At 43.1% G+C, this 23,259-nt stretch overlaps 2 protein-coding genes across 3 annotated transcripts in view; one reads left to right on the top strand and one right to left on the bottom strand.

Annotated features, from left to right (window-relative positions):
- Positions 1–23,259, top strand: part of DOCK2 (dedicator of cytokinesis 2) — a 443,384-nt gene that overhangs the window by 218,884 nt on the left and 201,241 nt on the right. The gene's annotated exons all lie outside the window — the stretch shown is intronic.
- The window catches only part of INSYN2B (inhibitory synaptic factor family member 2B), a 119,190-nt gene continuing 99,403 nt past the window's right edge, over positions 3,473–23,259 (bottom strand). The window contains exons 3-4 of the mRNA XM_032252752.1: positions 23,065–23,139; positions 3,473–6,536 (exon numbers count right to left, since the gene is read on the bottom strand). Coding sequence (XP_032108643.1) covers positions 6,350–6,536; positions 23,065–23,139 — 262 coding nt within the window. The 3' untranslated portion in view covers positions 3,473–6,349. The remainder of the gene's footprint in view (positions 6,537–23,064; positions 23,140–23,259) is intronic.

Genomic DNA, 23,259 nt, shown 5'->3' with positions numbered 1-23,259 from the left:
AATTTAAAAGATACGTATTCTGTTTAAGTCTATGTATGTTGGTTTTATATTTGTTAAGTGTTAAGCTTCTGAAGATCCTTTTGGTTTTGGTGGAAAGCAGAATGAGCATAGAGAGAATTGTTTCTTTATGTATGGATTTATACCATATACCATTAGGGACCATACCCACTAAGGGTACCATCCCAATATGGGGACTGAAGGACAAGGGATAAACTGAGGATTAATTTTTAGTGTCTTCCCACTGAATCCAATTTACTCATTATTTCTGCAACAAATATTTCAACTTCATTGTGGTACATGCTGGAGATACAAAGGCAAGCAAGAATAAGTAAGGTTCCATCCTTAGGAGGACTACAGGCTAGATAGAGAGATACCTTGATCAAAGAATGGCAGAGATATATGTACAAGAACAACTGTGCCAAGGTCTTTGATGACAAGGTCCCTTGTGCCAGGCAAATGTCTAAGGAGGGGTATTTGGCGTGGTCTGGTCTGAATTGGTGGTAGTCATGGGAGGTATGACCTGGGAAACTCCAGCAGAGCTGCAGGCTGGGCAGGGAGGGTGGTGTAGGTGGGGGAAGTATTGCAGGCAGGAAGAGCAGGAGCCTTTAGGGACTGAAGGCACTGTGGGTCCAAGAAGGATCACTGAGACTAGAGGATAAACACTGAAATGGACTGTGGTGGGAGTTTACAGGAGAGGCAGGGTAGGTTGTTCAGGGCTTTGGTCCATAGCAACAGACTTGGTCTTACTTCCTAATTAGATCAGAAAGCCACTGAATGGTTCTAAGTCAGAGTGTAACCTTACTCCCATCCAAATTTTGCAATGATTGTTTTGGCTACTATGTGGAGCAGATACTTAAGAAGTGAGAGAGGGGCTGGATGTGGTGGCATGCACCTGTAATCCCAGCACTTTGGGAGGTTGAGGTAGGAGGATTGTTTGAGCCCAGAAGTTTGAGACCAGCTTGGGCAACATAGCAAGACTCAGTCTTTACAGAAAACAATTATTTAAAAAAAAATTACCGGGTTGTGGTGGTAAGAACCTATAATTCCAGTTACTGGGGAGGCTGAGGTGAAAGGATTGCTTGACTCTAGGAGTTTGAGGATGCAGTGAGCTATGATAGTGCCACTGCACTCCAGCCTGGGTGGCAGAGTGAGACCCTGTTTCAGAACATATTTTAAAAATAAGCGTAAAAGAAGAGAGACAGTACACATGGGGAGACCCATTGGCGAGGTGCCTGCAGAGGCCCGTTGAGAAACAAAGTGGGTTTAGAACAGGATGCCCACAGTGGAGAGGCACGCTTACCTGAGAACTTGGCTTAGTCTGGCAACGAGAGAACCAAACTCCGTGTGTTGCCAACGCATGCATCCCTGCTCTTTATGGGCTGAGAGTTCTGTAGGAGGCAGAGAGAAATTAGACATTTGCAAAAACCTCAGGAGTAGGGGTGGTATGATGTGGTCCGTAGAAATTTAGGCTGCAAACCGGTTAAAAGAAGATGGGGAGGAAGTTGAGGTGAACGTACTCAAAAATGGGATTATGTTCATTAAACCGGTCAAACGTGGTTTGTGCCAAATGCTGGCAATGTTGGATTAGGATTTGTCCCCCGCACTTTTTCTTGCAAGCAATGCTTGATGGGCGTAGTGATCATAAAACATCTTTGTTTCTTGGAACTTATAAAAAGAAATACATTTTTAGCATACAGCAAGTTGCCTTGAGCAGCTTAAAATGAGAGCCTTTTCAAGTGAAGGTTATATTGAGAACTCAGCTCAGCTAATGAAGGTAAGAACAGGTTTCAAGTCTAGCCTCATGCTTCCTGGAATGGCCCTGGCCCCTCACACATTCCACCCACCACCACAGCGCTCCCAACACCTGCCTCCCCACAGGATTGCTCTAAGGCCTGGGACAAATCATCCAGCCTTCCTTAATTGACTCATGCTTAAAATGGAAGGGACCTGACTCCTAAGGTCTCTTTCAGCTCTAGGATATTTGATTCTATGCAACAAGAGTCTTTAATTCCCAGAGTGCTCTGCTGTATTTTATGTGCCCTTGCGCTCTTCTGAATCACAGAGGACTTTATTACTTAACATTCATTGTCATGGTTTCTGGTAGTGCCTTTTTTTTTTTTTTTTTTTTTTTTTTTTGCTACAGACTCTTGCTCTGTCACCCAGGCTGGAGTGCAGTGGAGTGATCACAGCTCACTGCAGGCCTCCCTCTCCTGGGTTTTAGTTAGCTTCCTGACTCAGCCTCCGGAGTAGCAGGGACCACAGGTGCCAGCCACCACTCCTGGCTAATGTTTTATTTTTTGTAGAGACGGAGTCTCTCTACATTGCCCAGGTTGGTCTTAAACTCCTGAGCTCAAGCAATCTTCCCACCTTGTCCTCCCAAAGTGTTGGTATTATAGGTGTGAGCCATCATGCCCAGCCCTGGTATCCTAAGGCCAGGATATGTTCTTCCCTTGCCCCAAGAAAATCTTAAACCAGTTTCTGAAAACCACTGCAGCTTCACAGATGTATCTTTCTCTCTCCCAATTTACTTCCGTCCACAAATGACTGAATATGCATTTGTTGAGTCCCTGGCCTGATATGTACCCTATATTATGCTCTGGGCTGTCACTTAGTCAATTGTCAAGGCACTCTTCAGAGACAGGGGGTATGTCAGAGGAATCAGAGGCTCACAGAAACTAAGTAACTTGCTCAAGGTCATGCAGCAAGAAGAAGGTAGCAGAATGCAGTCAAACCCGAGACTTCCGATTCTGTGTCCAGGGTTTGTTTTTGTTTCTGTAAATTGGGGTTTCCCAAAGTGGGAGAGTCACTCTCCAGTAAACAAGCTGATTTTAGATGGTTCATAGAGAAGGCAGGAAAAAGAATACTGAATCACATGACAGGAAAGTTGTCTTCTTTTCAGTTCTCTCTCAAACATCCTGATTAGTCACATAGAAAATGGGCTTGGTGTGAATGTGGTTTCGGTATGTGTTGAATATTTGCTAATATCCAGTCCTAACAAACAGAGCTGGTCTCAGGCTTAGCAGCCTCAATAGCAACAGGGTTTAGCAAGAATTTAATAAGATATATTTTTATTTCATCTTCTATTTTTAGGACATGATGTTTTTCTTCACATTGGTGATATAAATTTGGCTTTTAAGGAAAAAAATTAAGGGGGAAATAAAGAAAAGTACTGAATAAATTAGAGATCAGGTGTCTGAGCAAAATGATACAAATCATGCATGTGCATCCGTGGGAATGAGGTTGGGAGCAACTCCATTGATCCATGCTGCCTCCCTTGTTCACGGGACACATGGGGCTTCATGTGATCATTGTGACACTAAGTTCCGAATCTGTTCTGTATTTATTTCCCTTAGAAATATATGGAAGCAATGATAATGAAAGCCATACTCGCCCCTAGGACCACTGAGGCATCCTTCTTAAGTATACATTTTATAACCCAAATCAACCCAAGCCAGTAATGGAGTCTTAAAACCTAGAAAAAATATGTACGTTTATTGCAAAAGATAATATCCCATTTAAAACAGTTTAGAAACTTACAAAACCTTACAGCAGTACATCGTCTTTAAGAAGGTGCTCTATAGATGAGCTGGTATTAAGTTCCAAGGATAGTGAATATGCATTTATGCATTGTTTTTTAAACTACAGAGAAAGCAGCTACATAAACTCCTGCAATTTAAGTCGATATATTGGTCTTTTTCCCTTCAATTTTATAAAAGTAATTTTTGCTAAATTAATCTCTCTCCAGAAAACCAGATAACCCCAAGTACAGCATTTCTGTAGAATATCATGGTAGATGTTACATAATATTTTACAAAGAAGCAGTGATTTTCACATGAATAAAGGAGTATACAGTTTTGGTATATATGTGTATGGTGTTTTAAACAGAGAGAGGATCATTTTTGTTCATCAGGAAAATGTTTCTGGAATCCTGTTTCCTCATAGTGATTTTAAATATCAAATTTTCAGAAGAGAACTCCTTTCCAGTTTCAGGTCAGTGGCGCAAGCAATGCAGTGTTGTGCTTTGGTGTAGAATCAGTATAGCCTTGTTTGGTTGTATTTCTAGAAATGTCAACATTTTCTAGTCCCACTTTTATTTAATTCAGTGAAGGGTTCATGTGAGGGCCCCAACTAGAAATATGTCTATGACCACATGAGCTTATTAATTTTATGTGAGGTACCTCAAACATCCTTTATCTTGCCAGGCTAACTTTGGCCAGTGATCCAGCTCAGCTCTGAGTCACTCAGCTCACATTACTATGGAGCGTGCTCAGAGTTTATAAAGTAGGAAAGCATATGTTCTTATCTCTATTCAAGGTTGGATAAATAGGCCCTGGAAATTTAAGCCATTTGCCAAAGGTTAGTGAGATAGACTGCTTGGTTGCTTGGGTCTCTTAATTCTAGGAATAGGATTATTTACATTCAAGCACGATGCCCTAGAATATAAATTCAGATGAAATTAGCGTAAGCAAAGCAAATTAAGATGGAAGCTCTACTACAAGATAAAATTACATAAGAGATCCCAAATGATTTCACTTTATTGGATTATCCTCTGTTCTGTTCTTTTCCAATACTGGGGCCAACTGAGAGTTGATCGTATGGATACAGAAAGATAAATCTGTGGCTTTTAGCCAGTGGTAGCCTATCTTATTGAAACGTGGCTTCTTAAGTATGACAAGTGTATTTATCTTAATTCTAGCATGACATTGTATATTCCGGTCTCATTCTGTGGGCTTAAACATTATACTAGAAACAGAACAAGAACATCTTGAATGACATTCCAAGACTTAAATAGTGCAAGCTGAGATTTCTTGCCAAATTTCCCTTTCATTCTCACTGAAATAGCTTTGTGCACTGCATCGCTGTGACAGGGGAAGGTGAAACTGTCAGAGTGGTTTGCTCAATTAGTCTCAATTTGTGGTGGGGTATGTACATCCCATGAACACACAGGATGCTGTGCTCTGCAAAGATTCTGGCTTAGACACTGGGTCTTCAGCAAAGGGGATTACAAAATACCTTCTTCGCTTAATGTATGTTTAGTTTTAGGCTCGCTTTCTGGCAGTGTCAATCTCACTACCGGCTGATAGAGAATTTAATTCAACCAGAAGGAATCTGAGGCTATCCATCCTACCCCTCATTCCCAAGAGTATGTAGCAATTACTTAATTATATTACTTTAGTTGTTTGTTCAGCCATGCAAGTTTGACTGGATCCATATGTATGTAGGTCTTGTCAAAAGAATGAGCCAGACTTCGAAGAACTCAGACTTTGGGATAGAAAGATATTTAAAACTAAATTGGAAAAACTATATCCTCGTTCCCAGTCCTGCTGCTTTATCAATCAGGTGACCATGGCCTGATCACCAGGAAGGGAGACTGTGTCGATTAGTACATGTTGGAACCTATCTACATGGCTGATTCTGGGATGAAGGGGTGAGAACAGTGTTGTGTTTTATCTTAGCCTTATTTATGTTACTCATAAGATGTAATTGATGGACAGGCTGCTGGATCTCATGATTTTAAATGTTGCAGGTAAGTAAACTGTGGAGTCTTAAAGTTCACATCGAAAACAGATTCTACCCATTTGCCAGGTGGTCTCAGGCCCCAGAAGCATGATGGTTTATGGTGGGCCCTGGAGCAGCTACAACTGCTGAAATCCTCTTTGAATTACAGTTGTCCAGCACGGCCACATCAAGTCCCTTAAACCCTGGGGTCCCCTGACTCTGCCATAGGCAGAACGGCGCTCACAGCATGAGATGACAGATGCATGATTTGGGATCAAGGGGCTAATTAAAATGGAAAACAACCCAACACACCAGGGTGATCTTACATTTTATGCCCTGCCCACTTTTCTTGTGCTTATGTATGCTGATATCTTAGAAAACTGCCAGTTTATCTCATTTTTTCTAGGGTACCTGCTAATAACTTATAACCTCCCTCTATCTATCTTCTGGCTCTGCACAACACTTTTTTTTCTTTTGGGTTGATGAACCCAGGATGGGAAGAAAGTACTTATTGGCATCGTGGAGGTGTTGAAATGTGTAGTGGAGGGTTTTGCTCATGGTGGGATTCTGGACTTGCAACTCAGCATGAGATCTGGCCGAGTGGACAGGGAACTTGGCAAGTGGTCACTCTAGTGTCTGTGAAGCTCTCAGCAAGCAGTGGCACACACCCAGGTTAAGGATGGTGGTCAGATGTCCAGCAGTGGCTACATCAGCTCCAAGACTCTTCTGTTTCACAGGCCAAGGGGCTCACAGCCCAAAGACTTTGCAAAGAAGCAGGGTAGGCCTTAAGTGCAGTGGATTTCCCATCTCAGGGAAGTAAGCAGGGGCCTGGGGGATGGTCCCAACCAGCTCAGATCCACCAGAAGCATTTCTTTTTCACCTTCTTGGTTTTCCGCCTTAAGTCCTGCTTTTCCGGGACTGGGGGTTCTGCTGGGGACTTTGGTGGAGGCGATGCCTCTTCAACTGGCTCTGCTTCCTCCAGACTCTGTAGAACTTCGTGGAACCTGCCTTCCTGCTGCCGGAAATCATACTCTACACTGAAAAACACAGAGAGGAAGGAAGGAAAGTAAATTTGAGTAAGCACAGGCTGATTTAGCATCACTCAGCCCTAACTAACCTGGAAGACCATGAGTTTTGGGATCAAATTCCAGATCCTTAGGTACCTACTGGCTGCTTGACCTTGGGAAAATGATGCCACCTCTCTGAACCTCTAGTTCTTCATTGATTGAATTGGAACCCGTAATGCCTTCCTCACAGGGATGTTATTAAGTGTCAGTGAGACACATAGCATGGCAGCCTGATGGCAAGTGTTCTGTAAATAATGGCTCCAGTTTCTTTCTTAATCATTAATGGTTTTTGTTGCATGTGTTATGCATGAAAACTGTCTCATTATTAAAAGATTTAGGTAATACAGAGGAACGTACGAGAAAACTGCAGCTCAGTTTCATCATCTGTAAAATGGAGGTAATGCTAATATCTATCTCTTTGGAAATAACGTGTGTAAACTGAGATAATATAAACAAAGTGCTAAGAGTAGTGCTTGGCATGCACTAAGTCCTCCGTCTGTGTTAGCTCCTATGACAGCTATCATCATCATCATTAACATTATTCCTACCAATATATTACGCCTTGCTCCTTGAACTGCATCCCAACCTAAAGATGTATCTTGGAGAGGTTTTCATAAGACTGCCTTGTAGTATTCCTCAATATGATGTATTTAAATATTCCTCTATTGATGGGTGGACATTTCCCAACCTCTTTTTTGTTGTTGTTCTTGTAGGCTATTTTACTTGTGTGTTTTGGTGTCATTAACATACAGACTCATTGTCCTGTGCTGATTATCATAAACATCTGCTAAGTAAACGTGAAACTGTCGCAGACCAGGGGTCTCTGAGGTCAGGGGAGGTAGGATTTGAGCAGAAGCCTGGCCTGTGGGGAGTGGGTGCTGATGCTGTCTGTGGCCTCTGCATGTCTGGGAGTCAGGCCAGCAGGCCTCAGGGGCTCTCAGCCTACTTCCTCACTCTGGCTAACCCTCCCCAGAACCCAGAGAGCTGGGCTAGAAAGAACAAATCCTCTTAGACATCCCTGTGGGCTGAGCATGGGTTCCTTCTGTCCTTAATTGTCCACTTTCCTCCATAAGGAGGATTTACTTACAGAAGAGTTTTCAGTGCCAAGATACTTATGAGAAGGCTCTTAAGCTTTTCGATGTGTTTGTCACCTGGTTTCATATCAGGGGTCTCAGAAGGCGCAAGGATAAGGAGCTAGCATGGGAGGGTAGAAAATAGAGGAAATGTGATCATGAAAACAGTGCATTCTCCTTGTTTAGCCAGGAGGAGAATGAAATGTTGCATCTGAAAGACCAAAGACCCCATGTTGGTTTGTGAAGTGGCATGACTGGCCAGTGCCTTTATACCCTGCAAGTGCTGAAAAACAGTGATCATTAAAGGGACATCTGCCCTTGCTTACTGTCCCCATGTCACCTCCCAGGGCTGGGGACCCCAGTTAGTGTTGCTGCAAAGGCATGTTGCCGCCGTTGCCATGCATGAAAAATGAAGCCCCAAAGGATGCCTTGCCCCTAGCATTCTGAGGTGGAAAAGGCAGGGCTGAAGAGTCAGAGGGGCGAGGGAGCCCGTTTTGTAGCCAGACTGATAAGGTGTTAGTTCTAAAGGAGCGCTAGGTAAGGATGTCTGATTTTTTTGTTGCTATGTTTTTCTTCCAGGTTTTCTTATCCTCCACTTACATCCCTTCTCTTTCTGTTCTCCCTGGCCCTCTATGGGGCCACAATCCTGGCTGGATGATCTATATAATGGGCGAAACCCAGGCTGTGTTTTTTAAAGCAAAGCTCCACAATTTAACTGTGAGATCTTGGGGAAGTCATTTCCCACTTTCAGTCCGCTGTGTCCTCATTTGCAAAATAAGTAGTACATATGCAAAGGATCTCAGTGAAGCTTAAATTCTATGTGCATGTACAATACACCGCACGGAGTAGGCACCAAATATTCAGCCAGTCATTTGACAAATGAGCATCTTCTCTGTGGCAGGCCCTGTTCTGGCTGCTGAGGAAGCAATGGTATGCAGACAATCTCTCTGGCCTCCTGTCACTGCTAATCCAGTGACTCTTTGTCCTCAGTTAATTCTGGTGTCAGTAGCTTTTAAGAGACCTTCTAGCCAAAGCTCAGGATTTGCCAGGCCAGTGGGCAGAGGCATCTACAGACTCACATACTGACTCTCTATTTCAGGAGTCTCTATTTCAGGAAAAGCTCTCAAACCGTGTTTTTTCTCTGCTCTCACACCACAACAAGAATCATCAACACAGAAGAAGACTTCTATGACCAAATGTGTGGGACTTTCTCCCCACTACCAAGCAGCGGCTACCAACTGGGTATCTTCCAATTCAGTTCCAGCACTATCTACCCAGAGATAACACCAGATTCCACAGACTAGGGGCTCAGTCCCACAAGACATCCCCCTTGTTCCCCTCACTTACAAGTCCGGGCCCCTGGAACTTCTGACTGACTTGCTCCAAGTTGGGGTTTCCAAAACCTCCTCTTTGAGTTTGATTAATTTGCTAGAGTGGCTCACAGAAATCAGGGAAACACTTACTGGTGTATCATAAAGGATATTGCAAAGGATACAGACAAGGGATGCATGGGGCAAAGTGTGGGGGCTTCAGCCTCCTGTGTAGCACTCTTTCCTCTAGGGAGTGGGAAGGACCCACTCTGGAATCAGAGTCTCTTGACCCATAATCAGATTAGAGTCTTGCCTTAGGCAGGTGACAGGAGGACAGGAGAAGGTCAGAGAGAGAGAGAGAGATTCTGTTTCCTGATGCCTGCTCCTGAGGCCTAACTCACCCAACATTATAACAAAAGATTGTTAACAAGGGCTATGGGAGTTATGAGCCAGGAACCATGGATGAAAACCTATCTATCTATCTATCTATCTATCTATCTATCTATCTATCTGTCTGTCTATCTGTCTATCAATCATCTATGTATCACCTATCATCTATTGATTGTTATTATCATCTATTAATCATGTATTTATCACCTATCTATCATCTATCATTATCATCTATCATTATCTAGCATCTACCCATCTATCATCTATCTATCTAGCATCTATCCATCATCTATTATCTCTCTCTCTCTTTCATCTATTTCTCTATCCATCCCTCACACACACATAGAACACACACACACACACACACACATATATAATCACAACAAGACAATACTCTACCCTTGTTTCTCTGGGGTGGGGTGGAGTGGGTTTCTGTCTGCACTACCTGCACCTCATTCTCCTCAGTGGAAATCTAAGGAAATGGATCAAGAGCCTATGCAACCTCTGCATTGCAGCAAGGAAGGTCTTTAAAATGGTGAGTTGCAAGCTCTGATTCTCACTCGTCTAGCACTGGGAACACACATAGTTCACAGATAGGGAACGTCTGTATTCACAATGCTCCTAGCTCCTGAAATAGCCCTGCTCTCCCTACTGTGGCAGAAAAACAATCTTCACCATAGAGTACCAGATGGAACCAAAGAGAGTGGGTACCCGCTCTGGGATTTTACGAGTCTATGATTTTCCGGTACAAAACATTCCATCCATCATCAGTCCATCCTGCTCTTAGCCTGACACTGTACCAGGTTCCAGGAACACTACAGTAAGTTAGACAGTTGTGAATACTAAAGTGTTTGAGGTAGGTGATTAAATAACAATTGCTTTCAAAAGATACTTCTTATTTCTCTCAACTCCTCCTACTTTACAATTTTTCACCCATATGCTTCTACTAAATTATGTAAACACACACATGCACCAGCTGCCTTCCTCCCCTTATATGTAAAGTGTCTCTGACTTCATAATTCAAATAAACAAACAACGACAACAAACCACCTGAGTTTGACAAGATTTACAAGCGTCCTAATACCTGCTTAAGAAAAATAGGCCAGGTGCAGTGGCTCACACCTGTAATCCCAGCACTTTGGAAGGCCCAGGTGGGAGGATTACTTGAGGTCAGGAGTTTGAGACCAACCTGGGCAACGTAGAGAGATTCCGTCTCCACAAAAAAGAAAAAGTTAGCCATGTGTGGTAATGTGCACCTCTGGTCCCAGCTACTGGGGAGGTTGAAGTGAGAGGATCACTTGAGCCCAGGAAATTGGGGCTACAATTAGCTATGAGTGCACCACTGCACTCCAGCCTGGGTGACAGAGTGAGTCCCCATCTGAAAAAGAATGATATTAATGCCCTGGGTGATTCCAGAATGTGTATAGAACTGGCAGGCCTGGGTAGAAAAGACGAGGAAATGGAAACTTTGTCTCACTGTCACAACTTGAAGCACAGCCCAATATAGAGAGTGGAGTGAGGCCCCAGAGGTGAACACTCTTGGTTTGAATGGATGCTACAGCACTTCCTGACTGGGTCACCCTGGGCAAGTTTCTTCTCTTTCCACAGCTCAGTTGAACTTGGGAGTTACACTAGCTACCTCGCTGGCTGGCTGTGCAGATGGGGCACAGTCACAGGTGAAGTCACTGCACACGGAGCACGGTCTCGGCCCATTCCACTTTTCTTTACTAGGTCCTTTGCCTTCCCGCTTCCACCTTCAGCTCTTCAGTAGCTGCACACCTTACCAGCGGCATCGTTCCTCACCCCTCCCCACCATCTACATTCAGGGAAGAATATACTCTTTATGTTTCTATGGAAACACAGCAGGGTTCCATTATAATCACTGTGATTTAGGGAGCTCCCCACTCCCCCCTTGTGACTGCCCCCACTAGTCTTGACAATTTAAAGGGGACTGAAAGTAACTTTCTTCTCAAGGCCAGGGAAATAGCAGAATATGGAGAAGTGTGTGTGCTTTGGAAAGAGATTGATTAATGTTTTTTAGGCCAGAGCAATTTATTAACAGAAAGGAAAATTGCCACTTTTCTTCTTCTTCATCTGTTTGACACGCTACGGTTTAGTTTGGAAGGGAGAGGAGGGAGTATATTTTGCTTTGGTGGCAGCTGCCTTATAAATGGGAAGGGGCAGTGCCCTCTCATCTGCTTTTTATCTTGAGGCTGGGTAGAAAAGAGAAGATGCCCTTCTACTTCCTGCTTAGCTACTTATACACCATGCTCAGCAACCCCTTGCAAAAAGGAGTAAGTTGCCAACTTGGTGAAAATTGAAGTTAATTCTTAGCAGAGGGTTGTTTGCAGATATGGGGACAGACTCTTTGCTTGGGATTTCAGCTCAAGGATCCAAACAGCACACTGATAACTTTTCTAACCTCACCTGCTCTTCACGGCTTCCACCTCTTCTCTGTACCCTGCTATCTTTACCATCTTTCACCATCCGCACTCCACATATGCTCTATATTCCATGCAGGATCATAAGAAGGAACACAAGTGCTGAGTACTGAGTTCGTGCAGAACCCTGGCTTACAGTGAACGGCAAACAGTAATTCAGACATTGTTACAATGCAAGAATCAGGACAGGAGCCTTTGAGAAAGTCCAGGGCATTCAAGGTGCATGAGTTGGTCCTCTTGAGGATGCATGGGACACGGGGACTGTGACTCAGTGATGCTCAGTTCCCTGCCTGAGGAGCCTTTGAGCCCTTCACATCCAAGGAGATGGCTGAACATGGAGCCACACTGCATTTAGAAAGTGAGCTATGTGTAAACCAGAAATGGTAAGAACTTTCAGGTTTCCCTCTGGAGGGCACCTCACTAATCTAACTGACATATCAGTGCTCCAGCCATCATGCTCGCTGAAAAGCGGAGATGTTTTCCTAGGTAATTGGAAGCAGCAAGAGCCCCAAGTCATGACTTGTCTGGAAGAAGAAACACTGAGGAACAAATAGCAAAAACAAAAAGATAAGCACAAGAGCAAATAACAGAGTGAGGTCCTGGAGGCAGGATTTGGTGGGGTAAGCTGAAGTTGGGTGAGCCACAGGGAGATAAAAGTTGATGGAGAAACAAAGACGCCTCTTAGTTGTATATAACTTTTGAATTTGCAAAGTGTTTTAGATCTGTGTTTTTATTTTGTCCTCAGGATAGCCCAGGAAGATAGGAAAGTTGTTATGCCCATTTAACAGACAAGCAGCTTGGCAAAGGGAAGTCACGTCGTAAGTTACAAGCAGAATCTAAACCTGGTGTCTTAGTCTGCTTGGGCTGCTATTACAAAATACTACAGACTGCGTGGCTTATCCATAACATACATTTTATTTCTCACAGTTCTGGAGGCTGATAAGTTGAAAATCAAAGTGCTGTTAGATGGGTGTCTAGTGAGGGCCCTCTTCCTGGGTTATAGACAGTTGTAGTCCCTCTGTGTCCTGACATGGAGAGGGACCTCTCTTGAGTTCTCTTTATAAGAACACTAATCCCATTCATGAGGACTCCAAGTTCATGACCTAATCGCCTTCCAAAGTTTCCACCTCCAAATATCATCACATGGGGCATTAGGAATTAATCTGAATTTGAGGGGTGCATAAGCATCTAGTTTATTCAACTGGTTTCCTGATTTTTATGTTTAAAGACAGATCAAGTTTTTGGCCAAGGACCTAACTCTTTCTAGCATTTTATTCTAAGGAGAAGAAACAAAAAGAGAGTACCTGAAACACATTAGATTAGGACACATGGTAATTTAAATGGGTAAAACTAACAATTGGAAGAAGAATGACTGTCATTTATGGAATGAAATCTATGTTCTAGACACTATGTTACAAGTTTACACTCCTCTCATGAATTTTCACAGTCCCATGGGTAAATAATAATACCTTCATTTCATAAATGAGAAAACTGAAGCAAAGAGAGGTTAAATATTCTGCCAAGGGCATGTAAGTGTAAGTGACAGAGACAGAATCTGAACCCTGACAGTCTAGCCCCAAAGCTTGTACACTAAGATGTACTGGACTGAAAGAACATAGTAATCTGTGTCTCTATGAAATCCTGATTGCAAAATGTGTGGGGTGGCGGTGGTGGAGGTGGCGACCAAGGCCTGGCGCTCCTGGATGACCTCACAGTCCACTGTGGAACCAGACCCAAATTGGGGCTGGGATGCACAGGGGACCCTTTATGGACCAGCTGACTAGCCTACCTTAGAATCGTCTTTCTCAATTTCAGGGAAGCCTTGGTAGGGAGGCTGCGTACTCAAAGAAGGTGCTCACCTTCTAAGGAGGCAGCCTTTTCAAGATAATATCTGCCTCAGCGATCTTGGGTCTGGTGTAGGCTGCTGCTGTCTCCAGTGAGCCCTTTTGTACTTCCTTCTTAGCAGTGGGTCCTGTTCTTTTACAAAGGGACATGCCAACAAACTGCCATCAGCTGTACACTCTAAGTAAGTTGGCCGAGAAGTAAATGATTCATGGTGTCTCCCTGAAGACAAACCATCTTCCAAATTCCTCTCCACCTCTTCCTTATCTCTTATTGGAGCATTTCTGTGGCGCCTGTTTCCACAGAACCCAGGTGCACCACTGATTTATTGACCTCCTGCAACTTTCTCTTTTAAAGAATTAGCTGTAAGAATCGATGGATGCAGCGAGGGTTTGGTTCTTGTCCATTTGGATAAACCATGATGCTTACGAAGGCATCGCTGGGGAAGAATTACAGTCTCGATCACAGGAACTTCGGTTTGTATGTTTTTCTCTCCCCAGCCTGGAAGGGTTATTGTTCCTAAAACTTTCTCCTAATGGCCAGTTTGCTCATTTTTTATAGGGTATAATTTTGAGCTGCACAACTCGCAGCTATTTCAAATTGGCAAGTCTACCCCTTCTCCTAGGGCATCTATCTTGCTGTTGAGTCTTCAGAAAATCACAGGTTCTCTTCTTGGCACATACATAAATGGGATCAAGCTGCAGAAATCTCTGCTGATAGCTAACTCTGAAAGAAATCTGTGTTCTGCATTCTGTGATTCTGTGCCAGGAAGATCTGCATGTGAAGCCCTCAGGAAGGGTAGATCCATGAGCTCTGAGAAATTTAACATACCTATTCATTGATAATGCAAGGTCACAAGGAAAGAGGGGAAGGGACAGGCAAGTCTCCTGAAAGTAGAGCCTAGTTTTGAGCCCTGGCCTCCTTGGATCTTGGGCGGATCACTTAACCTCTCTGAGTCTCAGTTTCTTCATTTGTAAAATGGGAATATTAATCCCATCCACGTGTTAGGGTTGTTGGGAGTCTGAAATGAAATGATAGACATACAGTGTTGGGCAAAATGCCTAGCACAGTGGCTGGCTCAACAAACAGTAATGATTATTACACTAACTTGATGGAGAAATAAAGATTGGATCACTCTGTGGTCACTGTGGCCTCTGTCATTCACTTGTTATTCGTCTGAAATATTCAACTTGTGTAATTTGATATTTATGGCATGTTTCAGCCTCTTTCACTATTAATGCATTAAAATAGGTTTCATTTTTTATTGCAGATAAATTGCTGATGCTGTAAATCCTTCTTCTTTTCCTTTACACGCTAGGGAGAAAAAGAAAGGGATAAAGCCATTCAAGAGAATCAGGGAATAGAGACAAATGTCTTGGGAATCAGCCTGCCGGGACTCAGAGAAATTTTACATGTGCCCCCCAACTTCATGGCTATTTCCCAAAGAGACAATTTAAGCTGTGTTTGCTATTGGTTGTTTTCAGGATGCTGGAGGGTGTTGCCATGACGTTCATGGCCCAGCATTTGAAATAGTGTTTCTCAGTCCATACTGGAATTTGATGAGAGCTGCAAATGCATCTATGATTACTAGAAAGAACAGATCTGCTATGTGCATTTATCATTATTTTTTACTGTGGACTTCATTGCTGGCCAGAGGGAGGACTGTGGCTGGGACAAGGCTCTCAGAGTTCACCTGGCTCCACACTGGGAGAGCGTCATAAGCAGACAAAAAGAAAATGCTAAATAATTTAAGTGAAAAGTTGGCTGCTAAACCCATAGGAGTGAGTGCATATTGCATTTCTAGAGAAATGCCTTTTTCTCTGGTTAGGTAATAGCTTTAAGTGGCAGGCAAGGCCAGAGCTCAGTGGCCAAATAGCTTAACCAAGAAGGAAGCTCCAGGAAGCACTCTCAGACCACCAACCGTGTGGCCTCAGATGGCTCACACAGCTCTCTGGAGCCTCTCTTTCCTCAGTAATGTGAAGCCCTTGCTTTTCTCTTGCAGGGTACACAGCTGCGAGGCTTTGGCCTGTATTCCAGGGAGCCTTCTTGTCGTAATCTGAATATGAAAACTGTGAGGGGGACGTGGTAGGAACGAGAATGCTGGTTGCTAGGTTCAAAGGGAGGCTCTTGCAGAGAATCTTCTTTTCAAAATCCATAAATCCTTCTGTCTGGTCCGGAAGAGTTTATGAGTGGACGCATTAGTAATGATTACAAAAAAAAAAAAAAAAAAAAGTGACCGGGCGTGGTGGCTCACACCTGTAATCCCAGCACTTTGGGAGGCCGAGATGGGTGGTTGAGGTCAGCGGTTCAAGACCAGCCTGGCCAACATGGTGAAACCCCATCTCTACTAATAATACAAAAATCAGCTGGGTGTGGTGGCAGGCACCTGTAATCCCAGCTCGGGAGGCTGAGGGAGGAAAATCACTTAAACCTGGAAGGTAGAGGTTGCGGTGAGCCGAGATCATGCTACTACACTCTATCCTAGGCTACAGCAAGACTCTGTCTCAAAAACAAAACAAAACAAAACAAAACAAAAAAAAAAACCATGATCTGTGGAGTTTGAGGAAATGAGCAGGTGGTGGTGGCAGATTCTGCATAGTATTTAGCTTCACGCATGTTCCTTGGTTCCCAAGCATAGGATGACCATACCCCTGTCCTGATGTGGGGATATAGTGGTAATGGTCAGCACTTGGACACCCACCTTTTACACATGTCTGCTGTTGATCCTTTAGGACTCACCAGAGGGCGGTTCTTAGCATTTGGTCTCTTGGCCAGGGAGCAGAATTAGGCTTTCATTAACTCTCAACCTTTATTGGAGGAAAAATGTCAGCCTGGATTGCCAATCAGTTTTTGATCTCAGATGAGGCCTGAGGAGCTGAGAGACGTGGGAGGAAGGAAAGGCTACAGCTGAATCCCCTAAGTATTGCATAATATAAGCCTGGGCCCCAGAGTGGCCTGAGAGGGACTCCTTTTCTTTTCTCATCAGAAATAGGAGGCGTCAAAAGATATGCCTGCTCCATGAATAATCCTCTCCTTTCTCTTCCTTCCCTCTCCCTTGCCTCCACTCTCACCTGTATCCAACATATATAATTAGGTCTATATATGATCATCTAACCCTAAGATCAAAGCCAAGCAGATGTATTAAGAACAAAAGCTAGTTTCCAGGCTATTTTGCAAGCAAGTATTTTTTATTCATGGGCTGGTTGTTGTAAAAGTTTCTGGTAAATCAACTATCTCTTTTCAAGACCCCAGTTTTTTACCTAAAAAAAAACCCTCAAGCTTTATTCGAACCAACATTTCCCAGGGAGCTTGCTCAACTGCAGATTCCCATCCTCCACCCCACACACTCTGATTTAGTAACCTTGGGGCTGAAACCCGGCAACCAGTTTTCACAGACACCCATGAGGTTTCGATGCAGACGGTCCATGACCACACTTTGGGAGCACTGTCTAGGGCCTGTATCTTCAGTGTAAACCCTCATGATGCCCTTGGCTGAGTGGAACTCAGTGTCGAGCATTCCACTAAGTCCTAATATCCATCAGATAAGCCTGGCATCTGGAAGGCAGCAGGCTCTGGAATCTGGCTTGCAGGAAGACAGAACTGTTTTCTGCTGTGGCTGTTGTAATGACTGTTTCTAGAATAATTGTGCAAGTGCCTCACCTCTCTCAGCTTGCCTAATCTGAATGTTGAGTAAGCGTCCGACCCTTCCTCAGCCTCAATTCCTTCGTCTGTAACATGGGGGTACTTTAATCGATCTCATAGTTGTGAGGATTGAGTATGAAAACAAAAGATACTTCAAATGATCAGTAAATAATGGATCCTCAGTAAGTGGTAGCTCTCTTCTTTCTTTCCCTTAAGTTTCAGCCCAACAGATCTCTTTCCTCAGATGTTATCATTGTAAACATCATCAATTAAAGTCAAATAAACTGGCCTCCGATTATGAGGATTTAATTTGAGTGTACTCATTTGCTTTTGTTGAAATTACCACAAATTTAGTGGCTTAAAACCACACAGATTTCACTGTTACAGCTCTGGAAGGCAGAAGTCCTTCAGAGCTGCAAATCAGGGTGTCAGCAGAGCTGTGCTCCTTCTGGAGGCTCTAAGAGAGAACACATCCCTTGCCTTTCCTCACTTTTAGGGGCTGCCGCTCTCCTTGGCTTGTGACCATGGCACTCTGACCTCTGCTTCTGGCATCACATCTCCTTCTCTGACTCTGACCCTCTGGCCTTCCTTCTCTCTCTGGGGTCCTTGTGATTATACTGGACCCACCCAGACTATCCACCCTGCTCTCCTCATTTGAAGTCCTTTGCATAATCTCATCTGCAAAGTCCCTTTTGCCAAATAAGGTCGCATATGCAGAGAGTCCATGAGTTAGGATGTGGTCTTCTTAGGCATTAGTGTGCCTATAAGCCAAATGGTTTTGATATTTACCATTAGACATTTAGCAAGAGAATCTGAAGATCTGATGTTCTAATTCCTTCTCCCAAAGAGATCACTGGGACAGTTCAGAGAAAGGATTGATTTTCACCTGAAGGGAGTTTTGTGGTTCCCCACAGTCAAACTTTGCCTTTCCCACTACAGCCAGGACAGAAGTCCTGGGCAATAATGTCAGATGGCCTGGAGAAACAAGTGTTTCCATGTCCTATGAAAGTACAGCAAGCTCTCTCAGTCGTCAAAAAAAGGTTCTCCCTTGTTGAAAGTATGTGGCGTTCCATGTGCTTACATTCAGGTTAAGAAGATCTGTTGAGAACCAGCTACATGGAAGCCCTCCTTCCTAATAAGAATATTTGCTTAATCCTTCATTTCCCCACCCAAGGGTGGGGGTGTACACAAATGGTAACAATGACTTTACTTCTGAACAATCTAAACAGCTGTCTCAAGTCCACTACTGCTTTTCCTTCCTCCCCTAGTCAGTAGAGTCATTTCTTTATTTAATAAGAACCTACTGAGCACCAACTATGTATGAGACACTTATCCATGACTTTGAGAGACTAACCATTTGCTGAAGGAAAGGAACTCATAAACACTGTATTACAATGCAATAGGATCAGCGACCTGGCAGAGGAGGGCTCATGGCATAGGGGTCTTTTAGGGGAAGGATTGTAAGATTGTCCAGATAACTGACATTTAAGCTGCAAGACTAAGAACTATCCAGATAAAGCAGGGCAGAAAAGACATTCCAAGAAAGCAAGGGAACTTATGCAAAGGTACCGAGGCCTGACGAAGCCACCAGCTGAGCACCTGGCTCCCCATAGCTGGAGGGGAGCCCCAGACTAATCAAACCAGGCCAAGATTGTTTAGCAGGGGAGTGACATGGTCAGATTCTACTCTTTAGGCTCAAGTTAGCAATCTGCAGGGAGGATTACTTGAGATAAGGCAAAAGAGATCTGTGTCCCAAAGATCAATTAGCATTCAAGTGACAAATGATGAGAGCCTTTTTTGAACCTGAGGCAGAGGAATTGGAGTGAAGGGGTTGGATTGAACAGTTGGAATCCGTAGCTTATTTGGTGTATGTGGTGAAAAAGAGTATGTCACGGGGGACTGTGATACCTTTATGGAGTTGCCTCTTGGTCAATGGTGTTAAACAAAGTAAGAAATATGGGAAGAAAATTAATTTTGTGGTGAAACAGGTGTGTTTGGGGATATGACAAATTTGAGTTGCCTTGGGATATTAAGTGGAAATGTCTGTATGCAATTGGTTGAAAATTTTAGATAGGTAGATGAAAGATAGGTGGATAAAGATAGATTGATATAGATATCAGATACAAGATGGTGGAAAGTGGTGCCATGGAAATGAAGTCCATGAGTGCAGTTGAGGTTATGGGCAGAGACCAAGAACAAGAAGAGGAGCAGCCTGTCCAGGTAGACCCTGGACAAACAATAGCTCTTCTGTTTCTCTCACTTCTCTAGCACCTTTCAAATTCTACATGGTCGACCTTTCTCTTCACCCACTGAAAATGGTAAGCTTGCAACTCTAGCTTACTAATTCCTGAGCAGCATGCTTGGATGGTAGATGAAAAATTTTCTGGGAAAGACCCCTTATTATTTTCCTTTAAAACACATTAGAGACATTTTATAACTTAAACCAAGAAGCTTTTTCCTAGGAGTTATGTCTAGAAAAGAAATGCGTGATTTATGTAGTCAAAGACCTCTAAAGAAGCTCTACTGACCATTTTTAGCGTGAATGTAAAGATGAATGCTGGAGATATGGCTGGAAAAGTAGAGAAGCAGGGTGGGAGAAGGAGGAGCAAGAGGCTTAGAGAGACCTCATGCCCTTGAGAAGAGGAAAAGGAGCCGATTCATTAGGGTACCATTTCCCAAACTTCAGTCGCCTCTTCTCCACCTTCATGGTTTTTGCAAGATTCCCCATGCTATCTATACAATTATTCGCTTCACTTTCTTTCTCTGAATCTATTCACTTTTTAAATTGTTTTATATAAAACAGGCAATATCACTTTTAGAAATGCAGACCAGCATCTATTACAAAAAGTATTTAAAAGGACTAGTTTTAAAAATGAAAGCTTTCAATAAAAAAAAGTAGCTAGATAACTATTGCTTGCCCAGGGCTGTGAACCTGAGACCTGCTCTCTCTTTGCAGAGAAATGTGATAAGCCAGCATTAGGAAGGTTTTAAAGACATTCTACTGCCAAACCCAGATTTTCCCCTCTAGGTTATTCGAAGGATTGAAATAAATTTGAAAAGAGAACAACTTTCTTGCTGAGGAATTTAACGTTATTTAATCTTGGGTACTATGGTGGCATTCACTCAACCCTTTAGGTAACTCGTGCTAGGATTAATGATAAGGAGAAGTGAAGGCGGTGATTGGGGCCTAACAGCCTGGAATCACGTGTGGTTTAGAGCCAATTGCCACCCACTTCTCATGGAGTCTACGGCAGTCAAAACAAGAGATTCCATTCACCTTCATGTATGAATTCCCTGTAAGCTCCTGAGAGCCATGCATAGCAACTCTAGATACTGGTGTTGGGGCTGTGCTCTTGGTTAGATAGGATGCATCCACGTGTTCAATGGTAAGAGGAGAGCCAAGGAGGCTTAGGGAGCAGAGAGAATGAGTTAGATAGAACCAGATGACCCCACATGTCTTAATAGGAGCAAGCAGCATAGCCATAGCCTCCAGCTGGTGGAGCCTCTGGGAAATACCGCTTAGGAAACCATATGCATGGCTAACTTAGCAGCAGCATCTCCAGAGAAGAAGACCTAGTGGGCAATCCATCATGCGCCCATCTGCTTTATGTACAGTGACATGCATTGAGCACATCCATCATCACAGAGAGAGATTGCAGCTTAACAAGGCCTGGGGATGAGTATTTCACATCACTTACTCATTTGTTTCTAAGAAATGATTTTCCAGGACACAAAGCAAGTTTGAAGTCATTTGAAATGTTTTCTTAAGAAAATGACAACTCTCATCTTCCCACTGTTACTACAATGGGGATGTTGTTGAGATCTCTTTGCTTTCATCAAATTAATTGCCCATTCTCTCCCAATGGCTTAGATACAAGGGTATAGATTCTGTCTGGGAGAACAGTCTGGCTTTGAATGGTAATGAGGGATATATGCATACTATTGCTGTTCTTCTGGAAAGGAAGGTACGCAGGAAGGTTTGCTAACCCATCCAGGGGTGTAGCTTAATTTAGAATGTTTGTTCAAGATGTTTGAAGTAAGTGCTAGAAAAATGCAAACATTCTCAGACTTGTTGGAAGGTCATAGTTTAGCCAAATATTGTCACTTTTAATTCGACTTAGAATATCAGAGTGTCAGAACTAAAAGGGACTCTTGGGACCTTCTAATTAAAGACCCTCATTTTTCAGATGAGGAAAATGACTTGCCCAAGGCCAGGTCATGAAACTCATAGTAGACTTGGAAATCACCACTTGCCCTTTTTACTTCTATAGGCCAAATAAAAAAACATTTTAAGGTAATAGAAAATACATCATCTGGCTGTGGAAAAGAAGAGAGACTATTCAAGATTTAAATGGAGGTTAGTTCAAATTCATTCTTCTTGTTTATGATGAATAGTTTTGTCCTCTCTGTCTAGACATTTAATAATTTGTGTCCTCCTAATGATTAGAAAATTTGCTCAAGAGAAGAGATATAAAAAAAAGAAGCACCAAGAAGAGAGCAACTGATGAAACTTCCTACTTAGACTTTCCAATGCAGTAGAGCTCTTCCAGAACCCCTTTTTTGAAGGAAGACTTCACATTGAGGTGAAAGGCATTTATCTTTCCTGAATCTTCTGTTATTTGATAAAAACAGGTGGCTCCTCTTTGTAAAGAGCTGATAAGTCCAATGAAAAGTTGCTCAAGGCCCTGCCTAAGGGCACACACCTCCTGCCTTCCAGACACATGGTCTCTTACTCAATGATATCTCAGGATTCTTCCAGAGAGAATGAGAAATTTTAAAAGAAGACATAGGCAGCCCATTTAGGCTCCAGTTTGCTCAGGCCCTGAGCTGCCAGTTTTCAGCAAAAAGAGAAATATAATAGAGAAAGCAAAATTGTTCACTTTGGTCAACAACATGAGATGTCATCAACTGAAATGACTACTTTTGACCACTTTTCTGCTATGCCATTGAAAATGGGCTTCCAGCTAAGGGAGCATTGATCTTTCTAGTAATAATAGGTATAAGCCCTTGGATTTGTGCAGAGGTTTGCAGTTACAAAAGACATTCACATAGATTATTTCATCTGGTCTTCATGGCAACTCTGAATGGGGATAATTGTTCCCTGTTCAGACAAGGAGTGTGAGCCTAGGTTAAGTTAGCTCATGTCAGACTTGGGGATTAAAACATAGACCTTTGACTCCAGCTTTACACTGTATATCATGTTTCCCTTTTGTCACTTATAAAAATCTACTTTACTGCAGTAAACTTACTCTGTGCTAGAAGGAAATGACTTACTTAGAAATGAACATAAAGTTCTTATCACAGTTCTTGACTGTGCCAAGTAAGTGCTTGGCATGGGATAGCTATTGTTGAGGAAGAAGCAGTGTGGTGGAATAATTAAGATCACAGGTTTGGGATTTGAAAAATCTGGATGTGAGTCCTGAGTCTGGCCCTTTCTGTTCTCAGAAAACGCTCTGTTTGAGCAAGACCAAATGGCTTAACTTTCCTGAGGGTGGAATGAGAGCAAATGTGCATGCCAAGCTTACCATGATGCCTGCTCTTGGTGTTTGATAAGTGTAGGGATGATTACATTGAAAGGGTATGCTCATAGACTTTGTTATAAGGAAACAAAACAGTCCCTGCCTTGGAACCAGATGTTAACATTTCATAGTTAAATACCTTGTTATGTTAGTCTCAGATATTCAAACGCCTCCTATTTTTGCCTCTCTCTTGACTTTCTGCATTTAAGAGTTTGCTAGAGCGTTCAGTGGAACCTATGGCTTTGCGGTCTACAGAACAGGCCTCTCTTGTGGCCAGGTACCTGTATATGATGCACGCCGTGTTCTGGCAGGTACTGCAATTGTTGAGATCTTGGCCAGTTCGATAAAAGTTGCGCCTGCAAGACAGAGCATTTGCTGGATAAATCTATGGGCAAAAGCCACATGGGCCACAAACATCCTACCTACTGGTTCCTTAGTCCCTATAGCACAGGATTTACAGTGCTCTGAAGTTGCAT

This window comes from Sapajus apella, unplaced genomic scaffold, assembly GCF_009761245.1.
Source record: "Sapajus apella isolate SASKATOON/1434 unplaced genomic scaffold, GSC_monkey_1.0 scaffold79, whole genome shotgun sequence".
NCBI classification, from domain to species: Eukaryota; Metazoa; Chordata; class Mammalia; order Primates; family Cebidae; genus Sapajus; species Sapajus apella.
The sequence above is the reverse complement of the archived record's forward strand: the minus strand, read 5'-3'. Positions and strand labels throughout refer to the sequence as shown.